An 11,516-nucleotide genomic window follows, 5' to 3' on the forward strand; every position below is an offset into this window, starting at 1 on the left:
AGTGCTGGAGGAGCAGAGTTTCCTGGAAAAACGGGAATCTCTACAGCTGAGGGTTTTAGAGCACTGACAGACTTTATGTCAGCAGCATTGTGTACCCAGTGGGGGTGAGGAGCAGACCTTTGGAGGTTCCTTCCAGCCATACTCGCAGTTACCTTGCGTATGTGATAGCTTTCTGAAATCTAGAGCATTGTGAATAAACAAGATTTCTATCTGATCTATTTCACCCAGTAGCACCATTTCCCTTCAGAGCACTCTGCTCCAGTTAGGAAGCATTGTAATTGTTTGCTCTGCTGTGTTGCTTAAGCTGCATATTCTCAATGGGCAGGTCCAAAGTTTAAGACCTTACGATTTGAAGTAAGCATCAGATATATACTGTGAGTAATAAAGAGCACCAACCCCGTATGGTGCTGACCCAGGGTCAGGTTTAGTTTCCAGATTCATAATGCTACATGGCAGTGGGCTAAGCAAGGGGACAGAAGCTTGTGTGCAGCAGCAAAGCCTACACAGTGAGAACTGTTACCACCTCCTGGCTATGGCTATGGCTGCCCCATCATTTGACAAGCCATAAAGATCTAATTACCCTCCTGGGCTGTGGACTTCAGTGAGGATGGGCAGCCCCACGTGCACAAGAGGCCGATACACTCTCTGGTTTCTTACAATCTATGGTTTCTTACATAGACCAAGAGTAACTTCTCTTTTATCCAGTTGAATTGTACATGCCAAAGTCTTGTTTGGGCTGTAAACAGGGCAGGCCCCTACACTTAGTAGCCCAGTTAATATCCTGACAGAGAACTGCACAGTTTTCTCTGACAACAGACAAAGCAAAAAGTATCTTCTCAGAGTTACCTTGGTAAAAGCATGATTAAACTGATGATTCCATAAAACTGTACACTATGGATCACTCTTCAACTTTAAAGTGAGGATGGGTAGTCTCCAATTGGAGTCTTGCCTCCAAGTATGTATAGGAGGCTGGAAGTTAAGGGAAAGCAGTTCTGCATTGCCATGGGATGGTTGTAGTGGTTTAATGTTTTGCAATTTCAGATTCAATGGTTGAGTTGGCCTGTCTTGTCCCTCTCCTCAGCTATTCACCATCATTTATGGTCTCATTTCATCTGCTTTCTTCTGCATCCTGTTTTAGACAGCCCTGCTCAGTAAGGTGCACCAGAAGCAGCCGCTTCAGTCGCAGCATTGCACAGGGACTTGCGCATCCTGTCTCCAACTTTGTGATGTTCCCCACTGAGGACAGTGCCTAAATTAGGTAGGTTCTGATTAGTGACTCTGATTTGTTTGTCTTTCTAGGTGAATGGCGTCAACATCAGCAGCGTGACTCACTGCCAAGCTGTCTCCTTCCTGCGCCACCCAGGTCCTGTTCTCCACCTCATGGTCCTGCAGGAGAAGGGTTTTTCCAATAGGACTGCACAGCAGGATTCCTCTTCTACTGCAAACCGGGAAGTGATCCATGTGACCTTAATAAAGAGAGACCGATCCGAACCCTTGGGAATCAAACTGATCAGGAAGACAGATGAGCCAGGGATTTTTATTCTAGACTTGTTAGAGGGAGGTTTGGCAGCCAAAAATGGAAAGCTGAGTCGGAATGACAGAGTCCTGTCAATAAATGGCCAGGATTTGAGGCAAGGAACACCTGAGGCTGCTGCACAGATAATCCAGGTAATTTATTACATGGTAAGGCTGTATGGCTAATGACTGCAGCTGCCTGCGTTGATGGCAGGGCTCCTGTTCTGACCCAGGGGCTAACAGAAAGCACTAGAGCAAACTGCATTCCCTGAAATATCTCTTTGGGAAAGTGACCTCCCTGCGGATGTGTGGGAAGCGCCGCTTCCAAACGAAGATAAACATGGAGAGTGGGAATCCATCGTGAGTCACCTCTGACTCTGAAGCCAGGTAGTTGCCTGTGGCACCGCAGTTCAGCTGAGGCAATGGGATCTCCTCTGTGGGGTGGTGTTTGGAGCTGCTCTTGCGGAGTGGGTATTTGTATGCACTGTGTGGATGATGCATGCAGCAGAGACAGAATGGTTAGAACAGCTTCTCCTCTTCAAACAGTCAAACTGAAGGTGGTGTTGGGAGGTGTCATAGGCTGGCAGCACAGAGCAGAACCTTTCAACTGATTTGAAGCCCTCTCCCTATTTGCCCTGTATTTGGGAATGGAGTCTTGAAATAAGGCACCCCAGGCTAAAAACCTTCTAAAATACTAAATGGGTAGAAGAGAGGTGGTCTTTCCACAGGAATGTGCTCCTGCTCCAGCATGCCAAGTGTTTTGGTGAAAGGAGTGGGCAAGGAATTTTGGTTAAGGATTAAGGGTTGCTACGTGTGCAGCCGATATCATGTAGATCAGTTTAAATTCTTTATCTCCCTAGGCAGTGACCTCCAGTTTCTGTTTTTATCTAAAGAACCTGACACAATACATCTCATCACATACTGTTTATATCCCGGAAAGGATCTGAGGTCAGCAGCGAGGGAGAGCCAGTTCTCTTCCTGGTAATTAGCAGAGGAGTGCAGTGATATAGGAGAAAAGAGCAGAGTTTTAGTACTGAGATCCTTTTTTATGTTACACATGTGATTTCATTCTATGGAATTTTGTTTGCATCCCCCGAGTGCTGCTGTATTTCTTTTGTAATGTGCAGAGGCAACTCCCATATGAGGAATTCCTCCTTCATCCCACTGAAATTAGTAACCAGTCTCAGAATTGGCTTCAATGGGTTTGGGGATCGAACTCCTTTTGGAGTGTAAAACTTGTGACAGCCCTTCCAAGATCATCTGTTCCTCTGAGGGCTGATTCAAATTCTTGGTTAAGTGTGATTTTAACTTTGGTTGCAAACCATTTGCAGAAGAGAGTCCTTCTTCCTCTCTTGTAAAGTACCATTTACAGCTATATATATCTGCACAGCCATAAGCACTGTATGTAGTCTGGTACTCCTGGTTGAAAGGGAGGGCAAATCCCCATCGTAGGATGTGATGTTTACAGTATATGTTATGAAGACATGGATGTGTGCCAGCTTCTCTGGAAAAGATTTACTCTATCTGAAGTGATTTTGGAGGCAAGAGGCTTTCAAGTTCTGTTTCAGAAAACAAAACTCTACTAGATTTCAGAGGAAGAAAACCCAAACAGTTGATGTGGTCCCTTTTCCAAAGCCAGGGGATTCGCTGCTGCCAGGATGCTGTAGCACCAGGGAAACAGGGTCCTGTGTCAAGAAGAGAACGTGGCAACTGGGCTTCTCCCATCCATTGCAGGAAATGCCCCAAGCAAGCACACACACCTTACCCCAGTGGAGCCCTTCACAAAGAGGTTTTGTCTGATTATCTGAAAGAACAACCCAAATGAGAAGAGCAGTAACAATAGCAACTACTTTCCCTGCAGTTCAGCCAAGGCCAGACATGCAGCTGGTTAAGTGTTTAACTGGCAGCAATCATAGACAAAAGGTCATGTCTGCAGGTAATCTGGGAAAAAAATGGGTGGGAGATGTGGAACAATGGCTGTGGTACATAAACTGGGAGGTAAAGAGCTTTAACGAGGTTCTTTGTAATGAAAGAAAAAGCATCCTGTACTCACATCACATCATGGTCATCCATTGTGGGTCCAGTCAGCGTCCTGGCTCTGCTTGTTCTGCATTACACCACATGTGCTGGTTTGGTTATTTGTACTCAAGTGGAGGAATTACTCACCCCATTCCACTTTCTCTTGGTTGGCATTCGTGGGGGAGGGAGGCAGGAGCAAAGCCTCTGCTCCTGTTCCTTCTAACATCTGCTAATGCCTTTCTTCTTTTCACCACAGGATTCTGTGCCTCTTCACAGCAAGCACCGCATCACATCACATAGCCCCATTTCAGACCCTCCATAGAAACCATTGCCAACCCTCCTCTCTCCCCGAGAACACAACAGGAGCCATCCCTAATTTCTAACGTGTTTGTCATCCTAGTTTATTCACCCTCTCTTCGTTTCTCCTGGCAGAGCACTGAGTCAAGAGTGAACTTTGTGATCCTGAGGCAGGCAGGCATCCAGCTGCCAGAGCAGGTAGAAGATGGCAGCACATCAAACAGCAGCAGCAGCAGCAGCAATGGGGGAAGCCCCGTGCACCATCGGAGGCGAGTAGACCAGAATCACTACAGACGGAAATCCACCTACCAGAAGGTGAGGTTTGTAAGTAACAGCAAAAGCACTGGTCATTCTTGGTCTGACAGACCTATCGTGTTTGATCTGTGATGGCCATTTATCATAGAAGACTGATCAGTAGCTCCAGTTCTTCTTCAGCTATTAAAAAGCAGCAGGTTCGTGGCTTTTGGTACTGGAGAGCTGTGAATTTGTCACCTACTAGGAAACAGGGTCAAAATTTCTTCAAATGTCTCTGATGCCGATGCAGAACTGGTGTTTAATCCTTTCTTGTCTGGGAAGACAACAGGAATTTACCATCCATGAGAGGCTTGGGACTTGCTTCACAACATCCATCCAGTACACAACATTCAGGGTGTTGCATGATGACACTGAGTTACATGCTTCTGGTTTGGAGCTTCAGAGTGCAGAGATAGAAACTACACAAATTACACTGTGGTGCTTCTGTAACCTCAGTGTTATGTCTCCATCCCTTATTAAAAGGGATGGCATATTAAAAGAAACAGTATGAGCAAGAGGAGAATCATCAGTCTGTGGTACCAAGAGAGATTTGCTCTACAGCCTCCATTTGAGCAAGAAAACTCGCTTATAACTGCTTAGACTTCTGTGTTTAAATGTGTCTGAGCTTAGTAAGCAGCTGTCATAAATGGTTGGAATGTGGCTCTTTGAGATCCTACAATATCATATACATATTGCTTGTACAGCACATGCTAACGTGTTGCTTTCACAGCAACCTAAACGTTTAGTAGTAGTCATAGAGAGGTTGATTGCTTGAGGATGAATGGCCTCGAAATGAGTTCATAGCCTGTTCTTCAGTGCAAAATTGTTCTCAGAGGGAACATCTCTACTGCAAATGAATGTGGGATCATCAGGAGAGCAGTGCCTCAGTTGTGGTGGTGTCACTTTGGAAACACAGGGTAGCATTTCCACCCAGAGCAAGTACATGAGAAGCTGGCTTTGCAATCCAGCAGCACTGCTGGAATGTTCTGAATTAAAGACACACAATGGTCTGTTATTTTCTTCCAGATCCAGGCTTCTCATGTTAATTGTGTTAATGAAGCTGCATTTTGTACTGTCATTGCTTTGTAGGATTTACCTCAGGGATATGCAAGTCATGAAAAGACAGTTGCAATAAAGAAGGAACCAAAGGAATCTTTAGGAATAACAATTGGAGGTGGAAGGGATAACAAAAACAAGCTCCCTATATATGTGACGAGTGTGCAGCCCATTGGGTGCCTCTTCAGGGATGGCAGAATCAAGCGAGGTAAGGAGGTTCCTGGACCCTTTATCCTTTGGGAACTGGTTTGTTTGGGTTTTTTCAGTAAAGGTTGGACTTGGACACTAAAGCGAGGCTGGGAACAGGATTCCACATAAGCCTTGAGGGAGAAATGTGCTTCACAACCAAAGGTATGTAATAATCCTATCATTTAATCAACAGGAGATGTACTTCTGAGCATAAATGGCATTGATTTGACTCATCTGAACTACTATGAAGCTGTCTCAGCACTGAAATCTAACGCAGCTTCCCACTCAGTGGTACTGAAAGCCTTGGAAATCATTCCACTGAATGCACCAGAGCCCTCTCTGGACATCAAGGAGCAAGGATTCAGCTGGTCTCCCCTCTGGATCATGTGGCTGGGGTTGCCTAGGTATGTGGTTTTGGTGACTGTACAGAGACCTGTTCAGCCGCAGAGCTGACTTTCACCCAAACACTAGAAACTAATTGCTTTGTTGGTTGTCTTGGAAGCATTGCTGGTGTTCTCATTGAGCTCTAAGGCAGTGGAAAGCTTTCTTTGTTAATGAGATCACTGTATAATGGGATGCTTAAGAAACTTCTGGTGCCTTTCATGGTGTGACACGTCATTCCCTCACTTCTGTTGGGCAGGAATTGTACTTCAGAAGTTCCTGAAAACCATTTTTTCCTATGAGAGCACACAAAACATGAGAAGATTTTGGCATCTGTGGCACTGGGTTGATGTACAGTCAGTGTAGATACGGCTCCTGCTAAAATATCATTAACCAGAATTGCTCTGTGGCTCTTTCTCGACCACACAACAGAAGCCAGCAGATACCTGTACTAGTTTATAGTTTCTAATGTGATCAACTCCATTAGGGCAGGCATTCTTTCAGTCCCATTCTTTCTGGCTATCATAACTGTGTCACCTTGAGCATGAAGCAGAAATGATTCTGCATAGGTGAGTTTTCCTGCTGCTAAGCTTCGGACCACAGACTGAGCACAGATTTGACTAGCAATATGGACAGTTCCAGATGCAGGGCTGGGGCTTTGAAAGCTTGGATTTCTGTCTCCTTCCTGAGAGGTGAACCTCTGGTTTGCTCACTGCTGCAGTTTCATTAATACACATTCAGCTGTGAGAGGTAGAGCCTGTGTCATTCCAGCTGACTGGAGGAGGATCATGGAGATGCACGTGGAACAGTAAAGCCAAACCCTCCTGTGGGATACCTGGATTATTTACAGCTTTGTTTCTTGAGGCACCTGAAAGAAGAAACACTGACAAAGCCTCTCTTATGTGACTCCTGTGTTACGTAGCAGCCTGTAAATGCTAAACCAGCCCAAGGAAGGTCGATTTTTGTCTCGAGTGACTGTAACTTGGCTTGAACTCGGCACCCTCCTACCAGGCTCTCCCAGGGAAGCAGCCTGTCTGTTCTGTGAGGGCCTGGTACAAACCAGCCCTGAGTTGCACCGGGGCAGCCCAAACCAGAGTGTGAGCCCTCAGACTCTGGCTGGTGTTTGATCACTGATCACTGCCTTCATGTCAAGAGTATAGTGACATTATGTGCCATTTAATACACTGCTTGAAACACCTTTGCTGCTGGTATTAATGCTGCCCCCTTCATTTGGCTCTAGAAAAGGACAGTGTGTAGGAGTAATTTTCCATCTAACCTCAGGCAACTGGTACTGAACCAAGTGGCTAGTATCTTTCTTGCATTTTCTGGCTTGTAACGAACCTTTGGGTAGCTCTGCTGTCCTTGTAACTTACTCCTTCCCCATTCTTTGCTATGAATTGGTGGTGGTGAGTGTTGCAAGTTAATTGTATGCTATTGCTTATTGCTACTGAATGTTTGTCATCACTGTCTGTGGCACAGAAGACAGCACAGGAACTTTGATTTCTTCATAGGATTACATTAAATCAATACCAGCTACTGGTAGTATAACAAGATCTCAAAGTGCTGGTTTGGAAGAGAGGGGTTGTCCCAGTTCATTGCACACCAAGTCCTACAGGTACTAGAAATACCAAGTTTAGAGATGGACTTATCCTTTCTCTTTAAAAGCATTGACTTTTGAAGTGGTAACTGTGCACAGTGTGGCTGAGACTGTGTCTAATGGCTTTAGTTGTGTCCCGTGCTGACACAGCACTTACCACTTGTGATCTCTGGGCTATTTATGTGCACTACCTGCTACACACACCTCTCATAGCTGTGTTCTTACCCTTGTGTTGGTACCAGCAGAAGAAAACCATGGAGGCATCAGCAAGGTAGAGCTGGGTCTTGCAGCGTTCATGTGTGCAGAGCTCCCACAGGAGTAAATTACAGTTTGAAAGCAGATAATTGTATCTTTCTCCTACTGAGAAGTAACTGAGGCTGCTTTGAAATCTGAAACTCATCTGCAAACAGCTCAGGCAAAGCCCTGGAGGCCAAAACGTTTATTAGGAGAAGTTCAGTTGCTGGAACACCTCTATGGGGTGAGCAGCAGCAGTTTCACACAGCGGCAGCTCCTGGGTGCCAGAACACAACCTGACTGTGTGCCAGAGAACACGGGATGCCTGCCCAGGCTCCTGCCACACCTTTCCAGACGCCTCACAAGGGCTCTGTGTGTCTCTGTGCTCCAAGCTCAAGGACCAAGTGCTGTTGGCACTTACATACTGCATTCTCCAGGGTAGCCCCAGTGCTGCAGCAGCCCCAGGCTTGCTGAGAACATTCCTCAGTGGCTGGGGTTCAGAAGGTGGCCTGGGAGGTGTCCAGTGCCTGAACACTGCTGTGTGAGATCCTGCAGGGAAGACCTCTCCTATCCTGGTGTGGTAGTTAGAAGGAAAGCTACCATACCTCACCTTTGCTTTCCATCAGCAATGCATTGCTGCTGTGTGCCTTCACAGATAGAGTCCAGAATTGCATGGGTGTAACTGCTGTACATGATTCATTTGGTTTTGTCTCTACTACTGTGCATGTTCATCAGTAGAATTCATCAGTCTTCCAGGTCACAAACACCTTCAGAGGATGGCAATTTTCTGTTAACTCTTAAACCAGCACTGACAATACTGAGAGAGGATTTCCAAAGGACTGGCATCCTCAGGTTTGAAACATATCACTGCAAAGGGGTTGCCTTAAATCCTTAAAGCAATGAAATGGCCATGAGGCTGTTACACAGCTGTGCTTTCCACAAGGGAAAACCTACATACGCGGCCAGGCAGTTCTTGACACACACTTGTGCCTGTCTTTCTTTGCAGCTACCTTCACTGCTGTCAGGATATCGTCCTTAGCAAGGGTAACCTGGAGAGCTGGGGCTTCAGCATCGTTGGGGGCTTTGAGGAAAGCAAAGGAAACAAACCATTCTTCATCAAAACCATAGTGCCTGGGACGCCTGCCTTCCGAGATAGGAAGCTCAAGTACGTATGTCTGCATCAGAGATGCTGCTGCTTAGGTCAGTGCTTTACTGAGGGGCTAAAGGTTGATGACTTGTGACTCTTAGACACTCATCTGTGCAGTCAATGCTGTCACCAGCGTTGTACCAGAGTCCTAGCACCGTATTAATGACTTGGTTTCTTTATAAAGGTGCAACTAAAAGGAATGAACAGTTATATTTCAAATGTAATGGTTTTAACCACATAGTTGGATAGAAGTAGAAAGGGGATATTTGAGACAAGTGCAGCACTATAAAAACAGAAGCGAGGCTGCTGTCATCCAGGGGATGCGGTGTAGGGATGGGCTTTGCTCACCTGAATATGGTGTTGAAGACCAGAGCAGGGTTGGATCCTTGCTGGGAGGACTGAGGGCAGCTGGGTTCCTGTCCCCACTGGACACCAGGCAGGCAGTGGGCTGCCTTCAGCCCCTCACACCATCACAGCTGAGCAGTTGTACTGGGAGCCTGGTGCACCACAGAGGTGTGCAGAGCAAGCAGGATGCCAAAACCTCTGTGTATAGAGTTAGAGCCTCATGAGCACTTCACCTGAGTGACTGCACTCGTAGCTGTAGGAGGGACCTTGGCCATGAGTGTGTTTGTCAGCACTAACTTGTTTTCTACAACATCTTCCTCTGCTGAGCAGGGACAGTCACTTCTGTCCCTCAAGCAGCAGCAGTGTCCTTGTCCCTCACCCTCTCACTCAGAAGTGACAAGCTGCTCCTGCAAGGAGCTGATGATCTTGGCTGAGGGTGGGCTCGATGACCCTGGTGGTCCTTGGGCACAGTGTTAGCAATAACTAAGTCCTGACAAGCATTTTCCTGTCTCTCACTAGGTGTGGAGATGAAATCGTGGCAGTAAATGGGGTGCCTGCGATCGGAATGAGCAACTCGGAACTCATCCCCATGCTGAAGGAGCAAAGGAACAAAGTCACACTCACTGTGGTGTCCTGGCCAGGCAGCCTCGTGTGAAAGCTCAGCCACCCCACACCCCAGTTCCAGGTATCAGCTGCTGGCACACAAAGCTAAACACGACCCCAGGAAATGCTGAACTCTTGCTATTGCCATGGAAGACTTTTCAGCTTCCTCCTTGCAGGAAACATTTCTTTACTGTGCTGAGGTTATCTACGGATCTGGCTGTTGGATTCAAAGTCAAGGCCAGTCTGAACACAGTTGTAGCTCTTTAGGATTGGTGCAGAGGAAGCTCATTTTCCAGCATTTCTCTACAAATCACTTTGAGGTGTTTTCCTCAGTTTTAGAGCTCTGTTTCCCATTTACTATTTTGAACAGGTTTAGACAGGCACCACTGTCCCATTTCCCTGCTAGTTCAGTTCTGCTGCCTGATCTCGCTGCCATTCTTGAACATGAGTCATTTTCTACGTGTTTTTAAAGCCACAACTAAAGCTACGAGGATGGGGACCGAACTGAGCAGTTCCTGCAGCCCCCCCAGCCTTGATGGTTTTAGGTTACTGAAACCCAATGAATGTGTTTGTACATTAAAACCCCAATGGTAACGCATAGCTGAGGAGCTGCTAGGTCAGGGTGATGGAGCTGTCTGAAGGTCCTATTGCCAGGCAGCTGCTGTGAATACTGATGGTGAATCCTCCCTCCAGGCCAGTGTGCCTGCAGTGGATGCAATCCCATCCAGAATGCAGGCATGGAAGCCAAGGCAGGTTGGCTTGACCTGCACCCCCTGCCACATTCCTACCTGCAGACTCCAATGAAGCAATTCCCTTCTTTTTTAGAAGGCTGTTAATCACAAGTGACAGATCCTTCTCAAACCAGGTTGCACTGAGACATCTCTCACACACTTCCTGCTGTGACTTTCACAGGGCCAGCTCAGACCATAAGAATCAAAAGAGCTTTTCCCTCCCCTGCAAAAATGCTACCTAGGATGAATGTGTAATTCCTTGTAGTAAACTGACTGCAGGGAAGTGCCTGTCATTGTCTAAAGCAAGGTTTTTCTTAGGGCTGGCTACTGTGTAATTAGCAATTACTACAGAGTGGAACTGTTCCTCACTAGGTGACTGAGTTGTTTACACACAGGGTGACTTCACTTCCTTCAGCTCTTAGCTCAAGGCAGTGTATAGCAGCTCCTGTTATCAGAGCCCATTAGCCAGAAATAGCTCAGGATCCAGTCCTCAGAAGCATCCCCAGCACACAGCGTGGCCTCTTTGCTTGATAAATACCTCTGCAGCCTGACAGCAGAAGCATTGCTGGGCTCTGCAGCCTTTTGTGCCTGTTCTACTGAATGCTGACAGCAGAACAGTTCCAAACTCGGAAAGGTGCCTGTGGAAAACCAACCCTCAATCCTCACCTGCCACAGAGAAGAACCTGAAGTGATTTGTGTCTTTCCAGTCACCATGCAGAGCCTGTGCCTGGCATGGAACACTAAACACTGATGTAGATTCCTTCTGCATAACACCAAACCTCAGCTGTATGAAGCACAGCAGGAGGAAGCCGTGCAGCAGTCAGACAGTGTGAGGGAGGAGGATGCTGCAGAAGGCAGCACCGTTGTGACTCTGCTCCATCTCGTTTCAAGATGCCTTCAACATCACCAAACCATCCTGGTAATTTAAGTGGTGTTTCCAAAATCAGTTCATTGTTAATGGATGTTGAATTTGTTTTGATGCCTTTATAAATTATTGTAATATTACTGAACTACATGTATGATGGGTGGTTTTTTAACCTTTCTTTCCAGTGTATCACTGCTGCCCCCAGACCAGCTCACTCAACAACAGCCATGACACTGACCCTGG

At 46.6% G+C, this 11,516-nt stretch overlaps 1 protein-coding gene across 1 annotated transcript in view; it reads left to right on the forward strand.

Annotated features, from left to right (window-relative positions):
• LOC101875027 (ligand of Numb protein X 2-like) overlaps positions 1–11,418 on the forward strand; it is a 28,505-nt gene extending 17,087 nt beyond the window's left edge. The window contains exons 5-10 of the mRNA XM_005144857.3: positions 1,300–1,668; positions 3,967–4,146; positions 5,215–5,389; positions 5,564–5,774; positions 8,589–8,747; positions 9,594–11,418. Coding sequence (XP_005144914.3) covers positions 1,300–1,668; positions 3,967–4,146; positions 5,215–5,389; positions 5,564–5,774; positions 8,589–8,747; positions 9,594–9,729 — 1,230 coding nt within the window. The 3' untranslated portion in view covers positions 9,730–11,418. The remainder of the gene's footprint in view (positions 1–1,299; positions 1,669–3,966; positions 4,147–5,214; positions 5,390–5,563; positions 5,775–8,588; positions 8,748–9,593) is intronic.
• The last annotated feature ends 98 nt before the right edge of the window (positions 11,419–11,516 follow it).

This window comes from Melopsittacus undulatus, chromosome 6 (assembly GCF_012275295.1).
Source record: "Melopsittacus undulatus isolate bMelUnd1 chromosome 6, bMelUnd1.mat.Z, whole genome shotgun sequence".
Lineage (NCBI taxonomy): Eukaryota > Metazoa > Chordata > Aves > Psittaciformes > Psittaculidae > Melopsittacus > Melopsittacus undulatus.